Source organism: Carcharhinus amblyrhynchos, chromosome 10, assembly GCF_965287045.1.
Source record: "Carcharhinus amblyrhynchos chromosome 10, sCarAmb.v2.hapA, whole genome shotgun sequence".
Taxonomy (NCBI): Eukaryota; Metazoa; Chordata; class Chondrichthyes; order Carcharhiniformes; family Carcharhinidae; genus Carcharhinus; species Carcharhinus amblyrhynchos.
The window spans coordinates 93,449,254-93,475,358 of NC_137333.1; the positions used below are offsets into that span (position 1 = coordinate 93,449,254).

The window sequence follows — 26,105 nt, forward strand, 5'->3', positions numbered from 1 at the left end:
AGAGAGATATGAACCAAGTTAGGGCAGGAGGGTTTTTTTTGTTTAGTTAGAGCATCATGATCGGCACAGGCTTGGAGGGCCGAAGGGCCTGTTCCAAAGCTGTACTTGTCTTTGCTCTTTGTCCTTTGAACCTATGTCCCCCTTGTGATTGACTCTTCAACTAAGGGGAACAGCTACTTCTTATCCACTCTGTCCATGTCCCTCACAACCTTTAACACCTCAATCAGGTCGCCCCTCAGTCTTCTCTGCTCCAACAAAAACAACCCAAGCCTCTCTTCATATGTTCCATCCCAGGCAGCATCCTGATGAATCTCCTCTGCGCTCTCTTCCGGGGAAGTCATAACCATCCTATAATGTGGCGACCAGAACTGCACACAATACTCTAGCTGTGGCCTTACCAAAGTTCTATACAACGCACTGGCAGAAATTGAATGAGGCCAGCCAGTCCATAGTGATGCTATCGCTTCCCCCTGGATCTTTAATGCATTTCCCTGCTCCTTGACTGTGTATTTCTTTCTTTACAAATACAAATCCAATCTGCCTTTAAGTGTCATTAGAACTACTGTTTCGATCGCCACTTGGCTAGATCCAGCTTCATTTAACAATCTGAATACATGCGGTGAAACATTATTTAACGTATCAGCTAGTAACAATAGAGCTAATGTATAAATGAGACATTGAAGGGGTTTGGTTACAATTTCCTGATCCTAATAATGCTAGGTGTAAGAAAAACCTTGCACCTGCCCTTTTCATTCTTCGCCCCCTTGTTATTAATTGTCCAACCAACGGAAAAAATTCTTTCACCATCTACCCACTCAAAACCATTCATTATTTAAAAAGTAACCTCTTTTAGGTCTGTCACTTCATATTGTCAGTTTCAATGAAACTGCTTTATAATGTTCAGTCTTTCTTCATAACCATAACCTTTCAATCTTAGTATCACTCTTGTAAACCTCCAATAAATCCTGTTAGTGCGGCTCCAATATTATTTTTATTATGGGGTGCCCAGGACTGCTTGTAATACTCCAACTGTGCCTTAAGCAATTTTTTGGACCAATTTAGCATCAATTCCTTCTGTGTTCAATGTCCCTCTAAACAAAACTACGGTGCAAAAGGAGCCCATTCAGCCCATTGAGACTGCACTGACCACAATCCAACCCAGGCCCCATTCTCATAACATCACATATTTACCCTGCTAATCCCCTGACACTAAGGGGCAATTTAGCATGGCCAATCAACCTAACCCGCACATCTTTGGACTGTGGGAAGAAGCTGGAGCACCCAGAGGAAACCCACGTAGACACGGGGAGAACGGGCAGGCTCCACACAGACAGTGACCCAAGGCCGGAATTGAACCATGTCCCTGAACTGTGAGGCAGTGCTAACCACTGTGCCATTGCTATGTCATTTGACTTCCTTCTGGTTTTATTTTACCTACACTCTTTGAAGGATTAAGTACCCACATCTCTGTTCTTCCATTCTAGCTGCACAACTTTCCTTTGTGTTTTCCCTTCCCAAACTGTAACACTGCACGATTCCCTGCGTTGAAATTCACCTGCCATTTAACTGCCACTAATACAATGCTGTTTATGTGCCCTTACAAACTTACCACCACTTCCACTAATTTAATATTATCAGCAAGCTTTGGCATCATTTACTTTGTCATTCTGTCCACATCATTTAAATAAATCATGACTTGTTGGTACAGAACTTGACTATTGCTGAAAAAAAAGACACGCTGCGGAAGCTTTTCATCTTGCACTCATCAGGACAGATTCGCAAGAATATCAAATCTCAAAGGGACAAAAAAAATTGCATGAGAAAGGGCACTGATTGGTTGGTAAGTGGACTCAGATTGGTAGATGTATTGCCACAGAGAATGCACCCGAGAATAGCTAACAGCTAAACTTTTGTTTAAATTCAAACCAGGCCACTTAATTCTGATTGTTCAAGGTATTACCATGGGGGAATGAGCCAGTGCGTGGTGGTCCCCCAAGCTTCTCTTTAGTTGAAAAAGGCATAATGTTGGGACATGTTCTTTCAGTTTGTACAGGACAGGACCCTATGTGTAACTGTCTGTAGCTCTAGCACATGTAAGTGAACCTCACTCCAGCCTGACTAATCTTAAATTGTTTGTGAGTCTAATTCTTGGCACAATCAGCATTGTTTAGAACATAGAACATAGAACACTACAGCACAAACAGGCCCTTCGGCCCATAAGTTGAGCTGATCATATCCATACCTACCAGGCCATAGAACTATCTGTAACTCCCAATCCCATTAAATCTCATGTACTCATCCAGAAGTCCTTTAAAAGACCCCAGCGAGTTCACCTCTACCACCACCGACGGCAGCTGATTCCACTCACTCACCACCCTCTGAGTGAAAAACTTACCCCTGACATCTCCTCTGTACTTGCTTCCCAGCACCTTAAACCTGTGTCCTCTTGTAGCAAACATTTCAGCCCTGGGAAATAGCCTCCGAGAATCCACCCTATCTAATCCCCTCACTCTTAGTGAGTGTTATCCAATCATGGAATCACGTGTGATGTTGGACTCTGTTCTGAGTTTGGCAAGTATGGGCTGGTTAGAATCAATGAATCCCTGAAGTGCAGAAGAAGGTCATTTGGCCCATTAATTCTATACTACTGCAACCCCACCCAGGCCCTATTCCCATAACCCCACACATTTACCCTGATAATCCCTGTGATACTAAGGGTCATTTTGGCATGGCCAATCAAACTAACCCACACATCTTTGGACTCTGGGAGGAAACCTGAGTGCCCAGAGAAAACCCACACAGACAGGAGGATAAGTGCAGACTCCACACAGATAGTGGCTGAGGCTGGACTTGAACCCGGGTCCCTGGCATTGTGAGGCAGCAGTGCTAACCACTGTGCCACCGTGCCGGCCAGTTAGAGTGTGGTCAGTACTTCATCTGTTGTCAAAGGAACATGTAGTTGGATACAATCCACTAATCATTGGGCTGTATGACCTATATACCTGGCATCATACTGTCACTGAAATTCATATACCACACTATTCATTTGGATGGTAGCAGAGCGTCTTTTTAGCTTGACGGCAAAGTCAAGTGCCATTTGTGTTGCTAATCATAGAATCCCTACAGTGCAGAAGGAGACCATTCGGACCATCGAGTCTGCATCAACTCTCTGACATAGTTACTAAGGCCCTAACCAGTGCCCTATCCCATAACGCCACATGGCTAATCCCATCTAACCTAAACATCTTGGGACATTGAGGGGCTATTTAGCATGGCCAATCCACCTAATCTGCATATCTTTGTACTGTGGAAGGAAATGGAGCACCTGCAGGAAATCCACACAAACACAGGCAGAACATGCAAACTCCACACAGATAGTCACCTGAGGCTGGAATCAAATCCAGACCCCTGGTGCTATGAGGCAGCAGTGCTAACGAGCGTTCCACTGTGCCGTCCTATTAATGTATAGTAGCAGAGTGAAACAGCTAACACCAACAACCAATTTAAGATTATCAGTCAAACTTGCAGTATGGCTTAGAGTAACTTCATTGCATTGTTAATGTAAGCCTACTTAATGTAAGCCTAATGTAAGGCACTAGTAAATAAAACATTAAAAAATGTACTTACATCTGCCAGAAGCTACATTTCTTCACATGCAGGGCCTTGTAGCTTGTAAATGGAAAGAGCCTATCCATGATCACACCTTTTTTCAACCAAGCGGGGGTTTTGGGGACAACCATTCTCTGACTCATTCCCCATCACAATGCCTTGAACTGTAGGGCTCAACCTGCCTGGTTGAATTTAAACAAAAGCTTAGCAATTAACTGTTCCCTGGTGCATTTTCCATGACAATGCCACTACCAATCAGACTCCACGTGCCAGCCAATAAGCACATTCTTCAAATGCAATGTAAATTGGTGTCTGCTTTGAGATTTGGCAGCATGTTTCTTTGTTCAGGAATTTATATGAATATAAAACAAAAAAGCTCTTTTTTTTGCATATAAAACTTGCCGCTTCGATGCAAAACAATGGAGAGGAGATGGGGAGTTCTAAAAAGTAGTCATGGATGAACCATCTTGCACCACCTTCAACTATCTGCCCTCAAAACCACCAAATGTCTCTTCAATAAAATAGGATGGTTTCTATAAATGGTAGTCGATTTGCAGTGAAGGTTTTATGCTCCAGCAACAAGGGCGGCACAGTGATGAGCACTGCTGTCTCACAGGGGCAGGGACCCGGGTTCAATTCCGGGCTTGGGTGACTGTCTTGCAGCGTCTGCATATTCTCCCCGTGTCTGTGTGAGTTTCCTCCCAGGGTCCAAAGATGTGTGAGTTAGGTTAAATTGCCCTTTAATGTCAGGGGGATCAGGAGGGTATGTGGGGTTACAGGGATAGAGCAGAACCTGCGTGAGATTATTGTCGGTACAGGCTCAATGGGCCAAATGGCCTCCTTCTGCAGTGTAAATTCTATGAAGTTAAAAATCTATCCCTGCCACATCCTCAATCTATTATATGACTTTCGCAGTTTAAGCAACATTTTAAAAATGAGAGTAGCGTAATTTCATTATTAGGTAGAGGCTTATCCTCCGGATACGTTCCGTGATTACAGAGCTGCTGCATGGTGCCAGGCTGATTACTGACGCATCGTTGATCAGTGGGAAACAGTGGGCAGAAAGTTTTCTAATTTAATACACTTTATGGAGATACATTGAGCGTGCCTTCCACCAATTGTGGGCAATGTTAGGGAGTTCTAAGAAGTTTCCATGGATGAGCCAGCTTGCACAAATATCACATGGATTTAATTGCACAATTTGGGAATTCTGAAATTGGGAGGCGCTGTGGCACAAATGAGTAGTGTCCCTGCCTCTGAGCCAGACGCTCCGGGCTCGAGTCCCACCCCAGCACTTGATGGCCAGGGAAGTGCGCTCATAACACGGTCAAACAGGTTGGGCGTGTCAACCTGCCAATCCTTCCAAATACGCCAGCAAGACCGAGAGAAACTCCTGGTCAGCCACACTTGGTGTGGAGTGGCATCCCCTCAAGCGACAGGCTAGCGGCCTGTTCCAGGAATCACTCGCTACGGAAACAGAGAAAAATCTACCTTCCTTCTAAGTGTGGGAAGAGAATTGGACTGAGTTGAAGCAGAGAAATTAGAAAATAACTTAAACACATGCTAGATTTTCAACTGCTGAGCACAATCCACTGGTGACTAATGTTTCAGCAAAGAGAAGGCACGGAATTCCCTTCTTATTGTGTGTTGCAAATTCATGAGGTAGATTCTGCCCCCCCATCTTCAGGCCGCTGGTGCTAGTAACTGTCATTATAAACTTTCACAGTTTAGTAAAATATATCAGGGAAGTCTTGTCAGCATTGCTGAATCTGAGGAACATCATTGAACATAAGAACACAAGAAATAAGAGCAGGAGTCGGCCATCTAGCCCCTCGAGCCTGCCCCACCATTCAATAAGATCATGGCTGCTCTGAAGTGGATCAGTTCCATTTACCTGCCTCCTCCCCATAACCCTTAATTCCCTCATCGATCAGAAATCTATCTACCCGTGACTTAAACATATTCAATGAGGTAGCCTCCCTCACTTCAATGGGCAGAGAATTCCAGAGATTCACTACCCTCTGAGAGAAGTAGTTCCTCCTCAACTCTGTTCTAAACTGCCCCCCCCCCCCCTTTATTTTGAGGCTGTGGCCTCTAGTTCTGGTTTCCTTTCTAAATGGAATCTCTCTACCTCTGCCCTATCTAGCCCCTTCATTATCTTATATGCCTCTATAAGATCCCCCCTCAGCCTTCTAAATTCCAACGAGTACAGGCCCAATCTACTCAATCTCTCCTCATAAGCTAACGCCCTCATAGAACATAGAACATTACAGCGCAGTACAGGCCCTTTGGCCCTCGATGTTGCACCAACCAGTGGAACCAATCTAATGACCCTCTAACCTAAACTATTCCAATGTTATCCATATGTCTATCCACTGACCATTTGAACGCCCTTAAAGTTGGCGAGTCCACAACAGCTGTAGGCAGGGCATTCCACGCCCTTACTACCCTCTGAGTAAAGAACCTACCTCTGACATCCGTCCTATAATTACCTTCCCTTAATTTAAAGCTATGTCCCCTTGTGTTAGCCATCACCATCTGACGAGAAAGGCTCTCACTGTCCACCCTATCTAACCCTCTGATCATCTTGTATGCCTCAATTAGGTCACCTCTTAACCTTCTTCTCTCTAACGAAAATAACCTCAAGTCCCTCAGCCTTTCCTCATAAGACCTTCCCACCATACCAGGCAACATCCTGGTAAACCTCCTCTGCACCCTTTCCAATGCTTCCACATCTTATAATGCGGTGACCAGAACTGTACGCAATACTCCAAGAGTGGCCACACCAGAGTTTTGTACAGTTGTAACATGACCTCACGGCTCCGAAATTCAATCCCTCTACCAATAAAAGCTAACACACCGTACGCCTTCTTAACAACCTTATCAACCTGGGTGCCAACTTTCAGGGATCTATGCACATGTACCCCGCGATCTCTCTGCTTGTCGACACTACCAAGAGTCCTTCCATTAGCCCTATATTCTGTACTCCTGTTACTCTTACCAAAGTGAATCACCTCACACTTTTCCGCATTAAACTCCATCTGCCACCTCTCAGCCCAGCTCTGCAGCTTATCTACGTCCCTCTGCAAACTGTAACATCCATCCTCACTGTCTACAACTCCTCTGACTTTGGTGTCATCAGCAAATTTACTAACCCATCTTTCTACACCCTCATCTAGTCTCTGGTATCAACCTGGTGATCCTTCTCTGTACTCCCTCCAAGGCCAATATATCCTTTCGCAAATAAGGGGAAACCTGTGACAGGGAAAGGCGTGAAGAAAGTTAAAATAAACACCTCCTTAAACCAAATCACCAGGGACCCAGGTTTGATTCCTGGATTGGGTCACTATCTGTACGGAGTCTGCACGTTCTACCTGTGTCTGTGTGGGTTTCCTCCGGGTGTTCCGATTTCCTCCCACAGCTGGTTGGGTGCATGGCCACGCTAAATTCTCCCTCAGTGTACCCAAACAGGTGACTAGGAAATTTTCACAGCAATTTCATTGCAGTGTTAATGTAAGCTGACTTGCGACACGGATAAATGAACTTTAAACTGAAACAAATCATTAATTGAATAGAGATTTACCAAACTTTTTCCAAGCAGGTATTACGGCCTTTAGTTTAATCACTGTGCCGTCACATCCATAATGGGTATAGCACAAGATGCAGAAGCAAATGAGTAATTGTATTGGAAAAGGATACATTTGCCTTCCAATGGTGAAACAATTATCATTTGTCTAGGGTTCCCGTGATCTGGATAAGCGCTAAACAAAACCTGAAATAATTATAAAATGAAGCAGTTGTAAACCATTTACATTTCAGCTCAACAGCTAACAACAACAACTTTTATTTATGTAGCATCTTTCCCATTATAAAACATGCCAAGCTTCTTCCCAGGAGCGCTTATAAAACAAAGCATCACACCAAACCAGTGAAATCAATATTATGGCAGGTAACCTAAAGTTTGATCACAGAGGTAGAATTTTAATAGGGTCTTGAAGGAGGAATGTGAGGTAGAGAGGTGGAGGGTTGTATAAAGAACAAAAAAAATTACCGCACAGGAACAGGCCCTTCGGCCCTCCAAGCCTGCACCGACCATGCTTCCCGACTTAACTAAAACCCTCTACTCCTCCAGGGACCTTTTCCCTCTGTTCCCATCCTATTCATGTAATTGTCAAGGTATCCCTTAAAAGTCACTAGCATATCCACCTCCATTACCTCCCCTGGCAACAGATTCCAGGCTCCCCCAACCTTCTGTGTAAAAAATCTGCCTCATGTAGAGAAGGAATTCCAGAGCTTAGGACCCAGGCGGCGAGAGCAATTAAAAATCAGAGACATTCAAGAAGCCAGAATTAGAGGAGCACAGATATCCTTGAGGATTATGGGGGTGGAGAAGATTACAGAGATAGGGAGGGTTAGGGGAATGGAGGGATTTGAGAACAAGAAGGGGAATTTAATAATCAAGACATGTTTGACAGGGACCCAAGGTAACTCAGTGAGCACAGAGGTTTTGTTTTATTATTGTCACATGTATTGATATACAGTGAGCGGCACAGTGGTTAACACTGCTGCCTCACAGGGCCAGGGACCTGGGTTCAATTCTGCCCATGGGCGAACATCTGCGTGGAGTTTGCACTTTCTCTCTGTGTCTGTGTGGGTTTCCTCTGGGTGCTCTGGGTTCCTCTCACTGTCCAAAGATGTACAGATTAGTTTGATTGGCCATGCTAAATTGCCCCTGAATGTTAGGGGGATTAGTAGGGTAAATATGTGGGGTTACAGGAATAGGGCCTGGGTAAGATGGTTGTCAGTGCAGGCTTGATGAGCCAAAATAGCTTCCTGCTGCACTGTGGAGACTATGCACTATACAGATAAAGCACACTGTTAGGATTTTAGGGGAACGAGACTCGATGAGAATTACCACGCTGGCCTTTAGTGGAGTTTTGGATTATCTCAAGTTTGCGGAATGGGGAACGTGGGAGACCAACAGATGAGCTGAGACAGGGGTGAAGTCAGGCACTGTTAGGGGAGCTGGAAATCACCTTAATGAGATTGGAAAATCACCTCAGGGACGTACATAGCCAAGGATGGGATTTACCGCATAACCCACATGATGGCAGGAGGAAGCCTGCCACTAGCTAGCAACAGGACCTTCCAGTCCTGCCGCTGTCCATAGGGTTTCCTGTTGAATGAGCCCCTCACCACTGGGAAAGCTAAAGTGGGGGAGGGTGAGGAATGGTAGTTAGCGTCATACTGTTGACTGTTGACGGCGCGGTGGCACAATGGTTAGCACTGTTGCCTCACAGTGCCAGGGGCCCAGGTTCAATTCCCGGTTTGGATCACTGTCTGTGTGGAGTTTGTGCATTCTCCCCAAGTCTGCGTGGGTTTCCTCCGGGTGCTCCGGTTTTCTCACACAGTCCAAAGATGTACGGGTTAGGCCGTGCTAAATTGACACTAGTCTCAGAGGTTTAGCAGGGTAAATGTGTGGGGTTACGGGAATAGGACCTGGGTGCAAACATGATGGGCCAAATGGTCTCCTTCTTCACTCTAGGGATTCTGTGTTCACTGACTTTTGGTGGGATTTTCCAGCCATTCCTTCCAGCAGGATTTTCCGGTCCCGCCGATAGCCGAACCACAGCGGATGAATAACGGGAAACTCCATTGACAATGACGGGACTGGAAAATCCTGCCACTGACCAATGGTGGACAGCCTCCAATGCCTCAAAACATGCCAGAGGGGACTAGAAAATCCTGCTCTCTTGTTTCTCTTTCCATTGGTGCTGCCTGACTTTCTGAGCACTTCCAGCATTTTATATTTTTGTTTCAAATTTCCAATAAAATTTCCAATAATAGCATTTGTAGTTTTGTGCACCATATGTTATCACCTGAATGCAGGATTTTTTTTATTCATTTGTGGGACATGGGCATCGCTGGCTGGGCCAGCATTTATTGCCCATCCCTAGTTGCCCTTGATCTGACTGGGTCTCTCAGTCGTTTCAGAGGGCAATTGAGAGTCATTGCATGTCAACCACAACAGGTGTTAACCTGTTTATTCTGTTCCAATAAAATAGCAGAAAAAGTAATATAACACATTAATAAATCCATAATATCCACAGTAATTCTTCTGTCTCCTATGTTAATATATGTCAATTTATTTATCTAGTTGATTTAATAATTGCAGAAGAAATAATGCTTTATCATCAATGGTAATTTTTAAACTTATCTTCCTTCCCATTTAAAAATCTCTTTTCCTATTTCAGGGTCTGAAGTCATTGTTGAGATTGGTTGTTGGATTTAAATTTATTCCCTATGGATTTTGTCCAATACTGTGAGCTGAATCAAACATCTAGACCCAATACACATCAATCGCATGCAGTCATTACTCCCTTTTTCCCCACAACATAAATTCCAATATCCAGCCACAAAAGGTGATCTGTTTGAAAACGCACTGAGCTTTAAGTCCAGCTGAACCTCTAGGGTTGCCATCTGCCCAGGACATCACTGCAAGCAATGTGATAGCACAAGGCACAATGGTTAGCACTGCTGCCTCATAGTGACAGGGACCAGCCTTGGGTGACATCTCTGTGGAGTCTGCACAGTCCCCCCCGTGTTTGCATGGGTTTCCACTCAGTTGTGCAGGTTAAGTGGATAGGCCATGCTAAATTGCCCTTTAGTGTCCCAAGATGTGCAGGTTAGATGGATTAGCCATGGTAAATCAAGAAACCCCAACAAAGCAGGCCATCAGCTATAGGGAGGCAGCAGCATTGTGGTGTTGTCACTAGACTATAATCCAGAGACCCAGCGTAATGCTTAGGGACTTGGATTCAACAGGTGGCGGAGGTGTCTTATAAACCCATCTGCTTCACAGATGCCCTTGAGGGAAGGTTGTGGAAGAACCACCACCACATTTTGAGTCTAATAAGATTCTTAGTTAGTCTCACACCAGTACAACACCACCCACCTATGGTGGTCAGGAAGCCTAATTGGGCCTGTGCACCTTTTCATTTTTTCTAATTTTTTTATTATTCATTCATGCACTGACTCGATCAGCATTTATTGCCCATCCCTAATTGCCCTTCAACTGAGTGACTTCTTAGGCCATTTAAGAGTCAACCAGTCTCAAGCCACATGTCAGGCAGACCAGGTAAGGATGGCAGACAGTGAACGACATTAGTGAACCAGATGGGCTTTCACAACAAGTGATTCATGATTATCATTAGATTTTTATCGAACTCAAACTTCACTCTCTGCCGCAGTGGGATTCAAACCCAGAACTCCAGAGCATTGCCCTGGGTCTCCAGGTCTTTAGTCCAGTAACAATCAGTAATCTATCAGTTGATCATCTTAGAGAGCATTCTGCCAGTATTCAGGTATTTACGTGTGAAGTTCCTATATTAGTCTCTATTTTGATTTGACTTATTAACGTCACAGGTATTAGTATACAGTGAAAAAATATTGTTTCTTGCACGCTGTATAGACAAAGAATACCGTTCATAGAGAAGCAAAGGAGAGGGTGCAGAATATAGTGTTACAGTCATACCCAAGGTGTAAAGAAAGATCAGCTTAATATAAGATAGGTCTATTCAAAAACGTAATGACAGCCTTGAAGAAGCTGTTCTTGGTATCTGATCTCAGGCTTTTGTATCTTTTTCCTGACGGGAGAAGGTACAAGACAGAATGTCTAGGGTGCAGGGGATCCTTGATAATGCTGGATGCTTTGCCGATGCAACGGGAAGTGTAGATAGAGTCAATGGATGGGAGGCTGGTCTGCGTGATTGACTGGGCCAATTCATAACCCTTTGTGGTTTCTTGCAGTCTTGGTCAGAACAGGAGCCATACCCAAGCTGTGATACATCCGAAAAGGATGCTTGCTACAGTGCATCTGTAAAGGTTGGTGAGAACCGTAGCAGACATGCCGAATTTCCCTAGCTTCCTGAGAAGAAGCTGGCAGTACAACCATGTTCATTAAAGCATGCAACAACTTACATTTACAAAGCACCTTTCATGTAATAAAGCATCCCAAGTGACTTCACAGGAGTGTGATCAGACAGAGCAGTGATGCATTAAGCAACTCACACTCCCAAATTACAATGCCCCTCTGAAAATAGTAACAGTGGCCTTAATTAACTGGGTTTTGCTTAGTTACTGCTTTTACTCAAGCAAGCAACCAAAGGAAAGCTAACTAAAACTGGCTCTACATGAAATAATAGAAAACAGAGCACCTACTGAGCAAACAACTACGAAGATAAAAAGGCTGGAAATCTTCAGGAATCTTAAAACACATCTGCAAAAAGAAGAAACAAATAAAAGAGATGTAAATATAGACACTGTCAACAGTTTGCAGTCTATGTCTAAATGGCTCTTATTGACATTAACACAGTCTAAATCTGCTTTTAATAGAATGTAAGTTATCCTAAAATTTTCACCTATTATGTAGGCATTCCGGACTAATTTTGATCTAGGAATTTCGGAACAGGGAAAGATCATTAACACCCACCACGTAGGGAGATCATAGATGATCAATGACCTAACTGCATAAAGCGCCTTTCACCACAATTTTTAAAACCCTGTGTTTACAAAAATCTTTCAATCTCAGATCTAAAATTTACAAGTATTCTGGCATTATTTGTCATAGAATCCCTAAAATGCAGATTTGGCCCATCGAGTCTACACCGATTCTCTGACAGAATATTTTTCCTCGGCCCGCCCCCTCCTCCCCCACCACTCCCACCCTATCCCTGTAACCCCACACATTAAATCCACTAATCTCTCTGACAGCTTGGGACACTAAAGGACAATTTAGCATGGCCAATCAACCTAACCCCCCACACCTCTGGACTGTGGAGGAAACCCACACAGACATGGGGAGGATGTGCAGACTCCACGTGGACCAAAGGCCGGAATTGAACCGGGGTCCCTGGCACTGTGAGGCAGCAGTGCTAACCACTGTGCCACTGTGTGTAGGAGAGAGTTCCATAAATCACATCGCACTTTGGGAGGAATTTAATACCAACAGAATATCCCATCGATGGAAATGGATGGAAAATCCTGTCCAGTGTTTCTCCCTAAATGCATCAGTACTATTCACCTTAATTACCCTTTGTGGTCGCGAATTCCACACTCTAACCATGCTCTAGGTGAAGGAAATTTGCATCTATTTTGTATTTATGGCCATACTTTGGATCCCTCCCACAAGTTGAAATAAATCTCTCCATTGTACATATTTGAACGGTTATTTCCCAGTGGAAACCCCATTAGAAACAGGACTAGAAAAGAAATTACAGTAACGGCATGTGGCTTTTCACTCTCACCTCAGTATTCCAAAGCTTCTCTTTCACAAGAAGAAAATATTTTTAACCCCATGATGGGGGTGAAAACATTTTCTTAATGAATTCATGGGACATAGGCAGAGCCAACCTTTATTGCTCCTGGCTAACTGCAGTTGAAAGGGCAGTTAAAAGTCAACCACATTGCTGTCGATCTGGCCATGTAGGCCAGGCTGGGTAAAGATGGCAGATTTCCTTCCTAAAAGGACATTAAGTGAACTATGGACATTGTCACATTTTTAAGTCTGGAGTTTTATGGAATCTAAAATTCACCATCTACAATGGCAGGATTCACACCTGGGACCTCAGAGCATTTCTCTGGATCTCTGGAATGCTAGTCCAGTGACAATACCACTACGTCCCTGCTTTCCCCAAGGGATCAAACCTAATAATCTGTGCAAAATCTGTCCAGTTTAAATATTACAAGTAACAGAAGTGGAGCATATGTCTGTTATGTGACCAACTGTTGAAGATAATGGTTTGGCAATTGAAGCCTTTATCTTTTGTAAATTCAAGACGTCCCCCTCTTGTGTGCATGCACGTACACACATGCTACTGCAGTCTTCAATAGCTTAAAGGCTAGTTGCAGAGGACAGCATTTTCCAAGTGTTCTTGCAGGCAGAATTTTCCAGCCACGTTGACAGCAATCCCCAACCACGGATTGCCCAGCAGCAGAGGGGGTAAACAACGGAAATCCCGCTGATCATGGCAGGACTGGAAGATCCCATCACTGGCCAATGGCGAGCCATCGCGAAATGTGTTGTAGGGATATGGAAACTGCCCACCCTCCCAATTTGACAACATTTGATTTGATGTATTATTATCACATGTACTGGTATACAGTGAAAAGTATTGTTTCCTGCATGCTACACAGACAAAGCATATCGTTCATAGAGAGGGAAACGAGAGAGTGCAGAATGTAATGTTATAGTCACAGCTAGAGAAAGATCAACTTAGTTGAGAGGTAGGTCTATTCAAAAGTCTGATGGCAGCAGCGAAGAAGCTATTCTTGAGTCTGTTGGTAAGTGACCTCTGACTTCTGTATCTTTTTCCCAAAGGGAGAAGATAGAAGAGATTACATCCGGGGTGTGTGGGGTCCTTAATTATGTTGGCTGCTTTGCCGAGGCAGTGGGAAGTGTAGACGGAGTCAATGGATGGGAGGTTGGATTGCGTGATGGATTGGGCTACATTCATGACCTTTTGTAGTTCCTTGCAGAGCAGGAGCCATACTAAGTTGTGATACAACCAGAAAGAATGTTTTCTGTGATGCATCTGCAAAAGTTGGCAAGAGTTGCAGCCAGCATGACAAATTGCCTTAGTCTTTGGAGAAAGTAGAGGCATTGTTGGGCTTTCTTAAGTATAGTGTCAACATGGAGGGGTCCAGGATAGGTTGCTAGTGATTTAGACACCTAAAAACCTGAAGCTCTCGACCATTTCTACTTCGTCTCCATTAATGTAGAGAGAGTCATGTTCTCCACTACGCTTCCTGAAGTCAATGACTCACTTTATTGAGGCACAGCTCCTCCCCAAACTAATCTGTTCGTCCGGTTAGCAGTTCCTGCTCTGCACTTGTCTTGCACTCGCTCAGCACTTCCCCGCTAAGCTGCCTCTGAGCTTACACATTATTGACTTACAGCTCTTCATCACAGTCTATTGCTATCACATCTCGTGGCGACAACATCCAGCTAACGACAGTTCCTTGCTGAAACCTTCCTCAGCGGAATAAAAGCTGTTCCAGGACACAATTGGTGAAATCTAATATTCAGCGATTATTTTTGTGCTGGAAGTCACAGGACTGTTCACTTTGCTGATGCGGTTCTGTTGATTGAATAGCCTATTTATTCCAAGTTACAGCTTTTTCCTCCGCTACCAAGTAAGCGAGACAGAACAAATTGCAACCACGCCACTTCCCAGGTGATGCTTGATGTTGACAGTCACAGAGATGCACATGACGCGCGGTGAGGTTTCCTCATAGATCCACTGGTGTTGTGCTGATTAAAAGAGACATGCACCAACCAGCTGCTCGGAGAGCTTGCTGCACAGTGTTTCCTCAGTCATTTGCCGTGGCCATAAATCCAGTGTAAAAATTCTGCCGTGCAGAAAGAGGCCATTCAGCCCATCAAGCGTGCACCAACTCTCCAACAGATCATCTTACCCAGTCCCAACCCCCCGTAACCCTATACATTTACCTGGCTAATCCACCTGACCTTCACATCTTTAGACAAGAGGCAACTTAGCATGGCCAATCCACCTAATTTGCACATCTTTGGAGTGCGGGAGGAAACTGGTGCACCCAGAGGAAACCCTCGCAGACATGGGGAGAATGTGCAAACTCCTTGCAGGCAATGACCCTAGGCCAGAATTGAACTCGGATCTCTGGCACTGAGGCAGCACCACTGTGCCACCATACCGTCTGTAGTTACTGTAAAAGTGGAGGTTATTATCTGGAGCACATGGAAACTGGTTAGGAACCCTTACAAGAGCAATTCAGCATCAGGAGGAAAGAATATAAGGCCAGATTTTCACTGAGTCGTGGAGGGTCCACAGAGTTTTAAAAATGGTGAACAGGATCCAAAAATGAAACCAGAAAATGGTGAAAAACCTCAGCAGGTCTGAAAGCATTTGTGGAGAGAGAATAGAGCCAACATTCCAGATCTGGATGATACTTTGTCAGACTAAGAGCAAAAAAAAGTCAGACAACAGTGGGGGGATAATGCAGTACCCAGGACCAAGGACCAAGACAGGACCCAGATCTGTAAGACTAGCCTGCATTTCCAGCAGATTCCATTTTAACTGATCGAGGAAAGGTTGCAGGGCATGATGTGCACAGACGCATTACAAATTTGCTCAGGCATTTCAACTCATTGCACATGTCAAGCAAATCTGAGTTTCACTTCAGGGACAGGCTCATCTCATAGTATGTGTTCCACAACTTTATTGTGGAGACTCAAATGCTATTATTGAGAGGATAATGTATGTAGAACCCTCAAGTTAAGTTATTTAAATCGTTACTCGTTAGAGTTTAGAAGAATGAGGGGAGATCTCATTGAGACGTATAAGATGATGAATGGGATGGATAGGATAGAGGTGGAGAGACTCTTCCCGCTCAAAAAAGACAGTAGGACTAGGGGGCACAGCCTCAAGATAAAGGGGAGGCGGTTTAGAACGGAGTTGAGGAGGAACTTCTTCACTCAAAGGGTGGTGAATCTCTGGAATTCTCTGCCCATTGAAGTGGTGGAGGCTGCCTCGCTAAATATTTTTAAGAAGCGGGTTGATGGGTTCTTGATAAGAGAGGGGATTAAGGGTTATGGGGAGAGGGCGGGAAAGTGGAACTGAGCCACGACAGATCAGCCATGATCTTATTGAATGGCGGGGCAGGCTCGAAGGGCTAGATGGCCTACTCCTGCTCCTATTTCTTATGTTCTTATGTAAATCCTTTCCCTTTAAAATTTAGAAAACTGCCCGCCTGTATCAATGGGAATAAAACAGCCTGGTAGTTTTAATTGACATTACCCCAAGTGCTATCATTGTACCATTGCTTAACTACTTTCTACAACTATCATTATCATAATGTGTGACTAAAAGTTGACAGTTTGATTTTATGATTTGAGTTATGAATACAAATATTTGTTTTTATAATGGATTGAGTACTTGAATGGATTTAAATGTATTGACTAGATTTTGATGGATAGGGCTTTCTTTATATAGTGAATTCTGTAATAAGTATTTAAAACATTACTTCATTTCATCTCAGCATCACTGCTGAGAACTCCCTATGATGGCTATTAGGTGAGTTGGCATGGAGGATGTAAGAGAAAAGGTTAGGGGCATACATTGGCATGTGCTGGCCATGTTGGTAAAGGCAACATGGGGATGGTCTCATGAGTTGGCACTAAGTTGAAATGGGGCTTTAAGGGACCTTGTGGATGGATGGCATGTGGGTCCATTGGGTGTGGATGGGGGGAGAAATGGGTTGGCTTGGATGGTGCATGAGAAGTTGGTGGAGGGGTAAAGTGGCACGAGAAGTGAACGTCAGAGGACCTAAAATTTAACAAAATAACTGGGACAAAGTGCATTAACCAGCCTTCCTCAGCACTCCCAACCCATGGATGCCTGCAATCTATACCCAGTATGGCAGACCTGACCCTATTGCGCAGTTATGATCCCTCCCAGAATGAAATTTGTGCCATTCGAGTCACATTTTCCTAAAGTGCTCTGAGCCAGGAAATGTCCCACCCGAAGCTGCCCACCTCGGGAGCAAAAATCCTGCCCAAGGTATTTGCATCTCATATATGTAAATCTCAAATAACTTAATTCACTGGTTCACCAATCGTTTCCCTGCACTTTGGCTATTATATCTACAACAGAAACATCTGCAACAAGCAACCAAGCAATGCAGCAGAGCATGGCAGTGATCAGGCCCTCTTCTTCAAGGGAACTGAAGTCAGGAGACACAAACACTAAGATATGGGTGGCAACATGTCAGCCAGAGATATACTAGTTGCCACCTGGAGGGAGATGATACTGTGACACTGTGTCAAACCCCACAATTCTGGGGCTGTGGAGCAGCGCTGAAAGAAATTCAATGAATTTCTTTGTCTTCCCTTGACATCCAGTGGCATTACCATCACTGAGTCTTCCACTATCAACAACCTGGGGGTTACCAGCGACCAGAAACTGAATTGCCCTAGCATTTATATGACAAGCTAAATAAATACTACGGCAACAAGAGCAGGTCAAAGATTAGGATCTGATGGTGAGTAACTCCTAACTCCCCAAAGTCTGTTTACCATCTAGATGGCATAAGTAAGGAATATGATGGAATGCTTGCTTGGGTGAGTGCAGTTCCAACAACCCTCAAGAAGCTTGGCACCATGCAGGACAAAACAGCCCACTTGATTGATACTCCTTCCACAAACATTCAATCCCTCCACCACCAAGAAACACTGGCAGCCGTGTGTACCATCTACAAGATGCACTGCTGGAACTCGCCAAGATTCCTTAGGCAGCACCTTCCAAACTCATGACCACAACCATCTAGAAGACAAGAGCAGCGGATATCTGGAGGTTCCCCTTCAAGTCATGCACCATCCTGACTCCGAAATATATCACCGTTCCTTCTCTATTACTGGATCAAAATCTTGGAATTTTCTCCCTGGGTGTACCTACACGTCAGGGACTCCAATGGTTCAAAAAGTCAGCTCACCGCTACCTTCTCAAGAGCAATAAATGTTGGCTCAGCCAGCGATGCTCACAGCTAATAAAAATGAATTTAATACAATAGGGCTGGCAAGATAACGTATGATTCCTCCCTTTATTACCTGGCATTCTCCTCAATCTCATAAAATAACACTTAAATGGTTAACTTCTCATATATACATACGTGCAAACCACATGTATACAAATCTACGTACACAGATATATGTAGCAATCCATGCATGTGAAGAATTAGTTTAAAAGGACATCATTTGAATTTTATCTGATTATAATGTTCAGAATGGGATGCGTGGACATTCACCTCGCAATAATTTTAGGCAGTGAAGTCACTAATTAATGGGCAGCATGGTGGCACAGTGGTTAGCACTGCTGCCTCACAGCGTCTAGGTTCAATTCCGGCCTTGGGTCACTGTCTGTGTGGTGTTTGCACGTTCTCCCCAGGTCTGCATGGGTTTCCTCCGGGTGCTCCCCACAATCCAAAGATGTGCGGGTTAGGTTGATTGGCCACGCTAAATTGCCCCTTAGTGTCAGGGAAACTAGGAGGGTAAATATGTGGGGTTACGAGACTAGGGCCTGGGTGGAATTGTGGTCGGTGCAGACTCGATGGGCTGAATGGCCTCCTTCTCCATAACAGGGATTCTATGATCAATATATTAATTGGAAGAGGAGCTGTGTGGGTTAAAGACAAAAATGGAAGTAATTATAGAAATTGTGTTCCTTCAGCTGATGATCAGTCAACTCAAGAAAACTGGGCACCACTAGTTGGTTGATATTTACCAACCAGATTTTCAGTGTGAATTTGTAACTCTCCATTCACCTGACGAAGGGGCTAACCCGAAAGCTTGTGAGTATATTATCAAATAAATAGGTTGGACTAAAACCTGGTGTTGTCAGACTTTTTACTTTAATTTGTAACTTCCCCAGCTCTTGGTAAGCCACTACTGCCACCTTCAGCAAGGGGAAGGAAATGTCATCAAAAGTACAGTTGATGAAACTCACATTGTCACAAAATCACATAATGTAGCGTTTGCCCAGAGTGCATTTTAAAGAAGGAGAAAGAGGTCGGAGATGTCAGGCCCAAGGGCAATAGAAGAACAGATGAGGCTTTCAATGCAACATGTGATGTGTGAAGAAGGTTGTCCTGGAAATGGAGGAGTTAAGAGGTCAGAAGTTCAGCTTGGAGTCAAATAGCTCCCCAAGGATGCAAACCTCAGACAGTGGGTAGGAAGAGGGATGGAGCCGCAGACTTGGCAACGGAGATTGTGACTGTCTAGTTACACATGTAAACAATGGCCTCTTCAGCAAGGTTTTCAGCTACAGGACCGCATTAAGTCTGAATAAAGCCACGCGAGAGAGAGGAGAAAATAAAACAAATGATCAGTGAGTAATTATTAAACAAAGTGTAACCCGATGTCAGGGCATCTGTTACCTAAAGTTGTTGGAGAGTGTGAAGTTCAGGTGGAGACTGTCCAAGATGTCACATTTCTCAGTAGAGGTAGATGCGGAAAGGCAGCCAACTTCGCTTCCTAGTCGACCCCGTCGCTCCAGCTCGCCCGAGCTGCTTTCCCATGATTCACCAGGATCCACTTCGTGAAGAGTCAGGTAGCTTCTCCTATCAACAGAAAAGTCATGGCTTGACGTGAACCTCTTGCTAAAGATCAACAGCATTCTGAAGCATTACGATGGCAGCGCACATAGTAAGATGTATGCCCAACCATCCACCCAGGTATCAAACTGGCACTGCCCACAGAGCACCCAAATTTCAGATCTGTTACTTTCCATTCCAAACACCATCAAGTTCAGATTAAATCACACAAGAGAAAGATGTGCTGGTTAGGTACATTGACCATGTTAAATCCCACCCGAGGTCAACGGCCCGTGCATGGTCTGTGTGCCACCTGCGGCAATTCCCCGCGGCAAGTGGGACAGAAAAATTCCACCCTCTGCCTCAGCTGTTCAAGGCAAGTATGCCATATGCTTCTTAATCAAGGTGGCTTAGGGCAGCACGGTGGCACAGTGGTTAGCACTGCTCCTTCACAGCACCAGGGACCCGGGTTCGATTCCTGGTTTGGGTCACTGTCTGTGCAGAGTCTGCACATTCTCCTCATGTCTGCATGGGTTTCCTCAGAATGCTCCAGTTTCCTCCAACAGTCCGAACGATGTACTGGTTAGGTGCATTAGCCATGCTAAGTTCTGCCTCAGTGTACCCGAACAGGTGCCAGAGCCTGGCAACTAAGGGATTTTCACAGTAACTTCATTGCAGTGTTAATGTAAGCCAACTTTGTGACACTAGTAAGTGAATAAATAAATAATCTTTGTGACTTTTGATATTCCTGAACCATCTCCTGGGCCACGGAATGAAGTTAGCGTTGATTTCGTGGACTCGCAGTGGTGAAATCTTACTTTTTGTCACTGACGGCGACAGCTAATTCCCATTCTTGGAGATGTATCATTAAAAGTATTCATCCCAAAGCTTGACCAGATTTTTGCTTTTGTTTGGAATCCCTCAAATGGTGAGAAAGAACATCGGATCCTCCTTCAACAGGGATCAACTCAGTAAATAGGCTTCATTCATCAAAAAACTCAAACCCTATTGTCTAAGAGTTCCTGGAGAAGTTGATCATTGAAATGGTTCCAAAGAGACCAAAACTGCACACGGTATTCTAGATGTGGCCTCACCATGTTGCCAACTGAAGCATAACATCCTTACTTCTATGTCCAATTCCCCTCAAAATAAAGAATAGCATTCCATGTCTGTCCACAATCTACAAGGCACAGTCAGCAGTGTAATGGAATACTGTCCACTTGCCTGAATGACACATCTCCAAACACACTCAAGAAGCTTGGCACCATCCAGGACAAAACAGCCTGTTTGATAGATAAAATTTTAAACAGTGAAGGAATGAAAGGTTATGACAAGTGGGCAGGTAAGTGAAGCTAAGTCCACGGAAAGATCAGCTGTGATCTTATTGAATGGCGGAGGAGGCTTGAGGGGCCAGATGGCCTACTCCTGCTCCTAGTTCTTATGTTCTTATTGCTACCCTTCTGCAAACATTCAATCGCTCCACCTCTGATGAACAGTAGCAGCCAAGTGTACAATCTACAAGATGCACTGCAGGAACTCACCAAGGTTCCTGAGACAGCACCTTCCAAACCCATGACTACCACCATCTAGAAGGACAAGGGCAGCAAGTACCTAGGAACACCACTAGCTTGAGCTTCCCATCACTCACTACCCTTACTTGGAAATTCATCGGCTGTTCCTTCACTGTCACTAGGTCAAAATCTTGAAACTCCCTCCCTAATAGGACTGTGTGTGTACAGATGCCTCAGAGACTGTGGCAGTACAAGATTGCTCATCACCACCTTCTCAAGGGTAACTAGGGATAGATAATTAATGCCAGTCGAGTCAGAGATGCCCACATCCCGTAAATTAATTTTGAAAAATGCCATTAACCTTCTTAATTACTTGCTGTACCTGTATATTAACCTTTTGTGACTTATGCAGTAGGACACCCAGATCCCTCTGCACCTGGGAATGCTACAGTCGGTCTCCATTTAAATAATGCTCTTGTTATGGTTCAGGTCAGAAACTCCGAAGTGTTTTATGAAGCCTGCCTGAATCATAAGTTGTGCATCTTGAATTTGGCTAGGATAAGCATCAGACGTTTCACTTATGATTCAAGTGACCCACTTGGGAGCTTTTATCAAACGAAGTTTATTTAAGAATAGTGTTAACATGTATGTAAGAAAATTAGCAAGAATTTTTATCACTTACAAACAAGAAACAAAATAGCCACTATAATGTGTAACCCTTAATATATATATAAAGCTGCCCCAGTCAAACCAACCTCTATAAACAACCCTCTGAACAGGTTCAATACAGCAAAGTCTATGGCTCTCATGGTACTGGGATCAAGGTTCTTAACTGAATTCTGCAGTCAAATGGTCTTGAGACTCAGAACAGTTTGAAGACAAGACAGTTTCCCAAAATATCAGAGAGATTCTGGTTCAGCCCCAAGAGCAGCATCCTTCAGGAAAACAAGTTCTTGTTTTCAGCTAACCAACAGAATTTTCAAAACAACAGGGAGAGAGGGAAAGCATTTCTTTTCAGCTTGCTGTCCCTTCTAAAACTCAAACCTGCAGCTCCAAACTGAAACTGATAATCAACCCCTGTCACCTGACCTGCCCACAGTTTTTTTTCCTCCCAACAATGACATCACCTAACGCTGTGAACATGAATTAAAAAACAACTCTTTAAGGTACACTGACATCAAACTTTGCTGTTTTATTCTTCCTTCCCAAGTGAACAACTTTGCATTTTCCCACATTATACTCCATCTGTCAGATTAGGGCCTGCTCACCTGGAACCACAAATCTAGGACACCAATCACAATATTAATGATCGCTTTTATTTCCTTTAGTCGCTCGATGTTTTCAGTGCCTCCTCAGATGCACCTTCCCCATTTTGGTCAGTCTCAAAATAGGATCTTCTATGAGTTGGCGGGGGAAGTTTGACTTCTTCAGGGATGCTAAAGTGATATCTGCAAAGCATTTCCATGATCCTCAAAACCCAAGACTATAATCATGGTTTACCGGGCAGCTAGATCACCCTTCTAAGGCTAACTAAACCTATAGCAAGCATCTCAAAGCACTAGGAGAACCACCAGTAGTTTCTTCACAAGATCCTTCAGATCCAATGCCAGGAAGGCAATTCGACGTCTGCATCTCTTCCAAGCAAACATGTCCAGCACTGAAGTGTTAATCACTCAAAACTAGTTACATTGAACAGTGCATGCCTTTTGTACACCAGACACCAGATTCCCAAGGCAACTGCTTTCCTTGGAAATTGGTCATGATAACACTCACAGTTACTAATCTCAGCATAACCCTACACTATTGTCCCACTTACATACTTAGATGGCGTCATGACTAACATTTATTTATCATTGTCACAAGTAGGCTTACATTAACACTGCAATAAAATTACTATGACAATCCCCTGGTTGCCACACTGTTCGGGTACACTGAGGGAGAATTTAGCATCCCCAATGCACCTAAGCAACATGTTTTTTGGACTGTGGGAGGAAACCAGAGCACCCGCAGGAAACCCACGCAGGCACGGGGAGAACGTGCAGACTCTGCAAAGACAGTGACCCAAACTGAGATTCAAACCCAGGTCCCTGGCACTGTGAGGCAGCAGTGCTAACGACTGTGCCACCGTGCCGCCCTACACTGTGGGGAGAAATGCATTCAAATAGCACAATTCAGCAGATGACACTGATTCCATGGAGTCAGGCAGCATTGTGAGCCTCTACCTGTTCACAAGTTTCTTCAATATCAAAGAGGAATCCCGTGGGCAAATTTCCCCCCGTGTAATCCATTAACGAATATGCCAATAGTTTAAAACACAGACAGGCATACAGTCATGAATCGCAGCAGCAGAGGGAAAATAGTTGTGACACCACAATCAATCGTCCTCATTTTCATTCTGCTGATCTTGCACTTTCCAGTAATGCAAAAGGCTCTTTGTGGGAAGAGAGCTGCGCTGCGATGTTACAAAATGCCAAAGAGTTTAAGAGATTCAATATCAGCCTTGATGATTGCATCAGGCAGCAGCTGAACTTACTAATCCTTCCATATAATACACACAAAACTGCAACTATTCAAATCAGGACTATCTACGGTAACATGTCATTAGGAAGAAAATGAGATATACATGAGAGGTATAAATACAAATGGGAAAGTAAGGCCACAATTTACAAAGCTATCGCTAAGCTAAAATTGTTCCAACAAGATGAGGAATTAAAGAAAGAAAAATCATCTTCTACCCATTGATCACTGCTGTGCATTTAACTGACACCTCACTTTTTCAATGAGGTATTTTACACCAAGGGAATGAGAGAAACAGCAATATCCATTTCGATTTTGCTTTGATTTATTGTTGTCACATGTATTGGGATACAGTGAAAAGTATTGTTTTCTGTGTGCTATACAGACATAAGAACATGAGAACTAGGAGCAGGAGTAGGCCATCTGGCCCCTCGAGCCTGCTCCGCCATTTAATAAGCTCATGGGTGATCTTTTTACGCACTCAGCTCCACTTACCCGCCCGCTCACCATAACCTTAATTCCTTTACTGTTCAAAAATTTATCTATCTTTGCCTTAAAAACAATGAGGTAACCTCAACTGCTTCACTGGGTAGGGAATTCCACAGATTCACAACCTTTTGTGTGAAGAAGTTCCTCCTCAACTCAGTCCTAAATCTGCTTCCCCTTATTTTGAGGCTGTGCCCCTTAGTTCTAGTTTCACCCGCCAGTGGAAACAACTTTCCTGCTTCTATCTTATCTACTCCCTTCATAATCTTATTTGTTTTTATAAGATCTCCCCTCATTCTTCTGAATTCCAATCAGTATAGCCCTAGTCTACTCAGTCTGCCCTCTCAATTCTGGAATCAACCTAGTGATTCTCCCCACATTTTGTCCTTGCTCCCTCCTTCTCGGACTCCTTACATACGTTCCCATCCCCCTTGGCACATTAGTTTAAACCCTCCACTCTAGCAAACACTCCCCCTAGGACATCAGTCCCAGTCCTGCCCAGGTGTAACCCGTCTAATTTGTACAGGTCCCACCTCCCCCAGAACTGGTCCCAATGCCCCAGGAATCTGAAACCCTCCTCAAAGTGCTGTGAGACAGTGGTGCTAACCATTAGAAGCAAGAGTCGCCAATTCAGCCCTTCGAGCCTGTTCCACCATTCAATGTGACCATGGCTAATCTCATCTCAGCTCATCTCCACCTCCCATAACCCTTCACCCCGCTAATAATTAAAAGCCTATCTCTCTCCTTCTTAAATTTGTTTGGTATTCCCTCATACACTGAATTCCATAGATTCATGACCCTTTGAGTGAAGTAATTCCTCCTCATTTCCACTTTAAATCTGCCACCCCTTAGACTAAAACCATGGTCTCTTGTTCTAGAATGTCTGACAAGAGGAAACACCCCAACATCCCCTATCAATCCCTTTTAGCATCTTATAAACCTCTTCCTGCTCTGAAAAGAGCCAAGTCTACCCTGGATCACTCTAGAAGGGCAAGGTATCTAAAACATTTGAGCAACAGATAAAGCTAGACTTCCCACACTGCTGGGGCAGCACGGTGGCACAGTGCCTCACAGCACTAGGGACATGGTTTAATTACAGTCTCGGGTCACTGTCTGGGCGGAGTTTGCACATTCTCCCCGTGCCTGCGTGGGTTTCCTCTGGATGCTCTGGTTTAATCCCACAGTCCAAAGATACGTGGGTTAGGTTGATTGGCCATGATAAATTGACCCCAGTGTTAGGGGATTCACAGAGCAAATATGTGGGGTGACGGGAATAGGGTCTGGGTGGGATTGAGTTTGGTGCAGACAGGTTGGATCGAATGGCCTCCTTCTGCACTGTAGGGTTCTATGATTCTGTGGTACTCTGCAGCAGCTACACGAGTTGTATTCATCACTAACAGGATGCTGTTATCAAACCATAAGGACTTCTGCCACACAAATGAGTAATGTGGGATCCGAATTTCAGTGCTGGTGTGATGCTCGGTATATAGGCTGCACGTCCCAATAGCTGGTGGATTGTGTCAAACATTCACCGGAATTCTACAGTCCTACCCATCACGGGAACTGGAGCAGGCAAGGGGTCAGACCATGGGAAGCTCCATTGACCTCGAGCGGGAATTTCTGGTCTCAGGTCGAGCGAGGTTGTAAAATCCCACCCATTACGTCCCTTCTGCTGTCCTCAATGAGAAAGATACAAGTTGTAGCCAACTAGTCTGTGCTTGGAAAAACTCAAGACACAAAGCTACGATTTTCTGGCCCTTCCCTCCGGCGGGATCTTCTGGCCCCTTCAAAGGCAACTCCTGCATGACAGGTTCTCCGGTGGCAGGAAGACAAGCCACTCAAAACACTATAGATATAAAT

At 44.3% G+C, this 26,105-nt stretch overlaps 1 protein-coding gene across 1 annotated transcript in view; it reads right to left on the reverse strand.

Moving 5' to 3' along the window:
* Nucleotides 1-26,105, reverse strand: part of oca2 (oculocutaneous albinism II) — a 358,743-nt gene that overhangs the window by 276,849 nt on the left and 55,789 nt on the right. The window contains exons 3-5 of the mRNA XM_080197616.1: nt 19,576-19,758; nt 11,830-11,887; nt 7,309-7,381 (exon numbers count right to left, since the gene is read on the reverse strand). Coding sequence (XP_080053742.1) covers nt 7,309-7,381; nt 11,830-11,887; nt 19,576-19,758 — 314 coding nt within the window. The remainder of the gene's footprint in view (nt 1-7,308; nt 7,382-11,829; nt 11,888-19,575; nt 19,759-26,105) is intronic.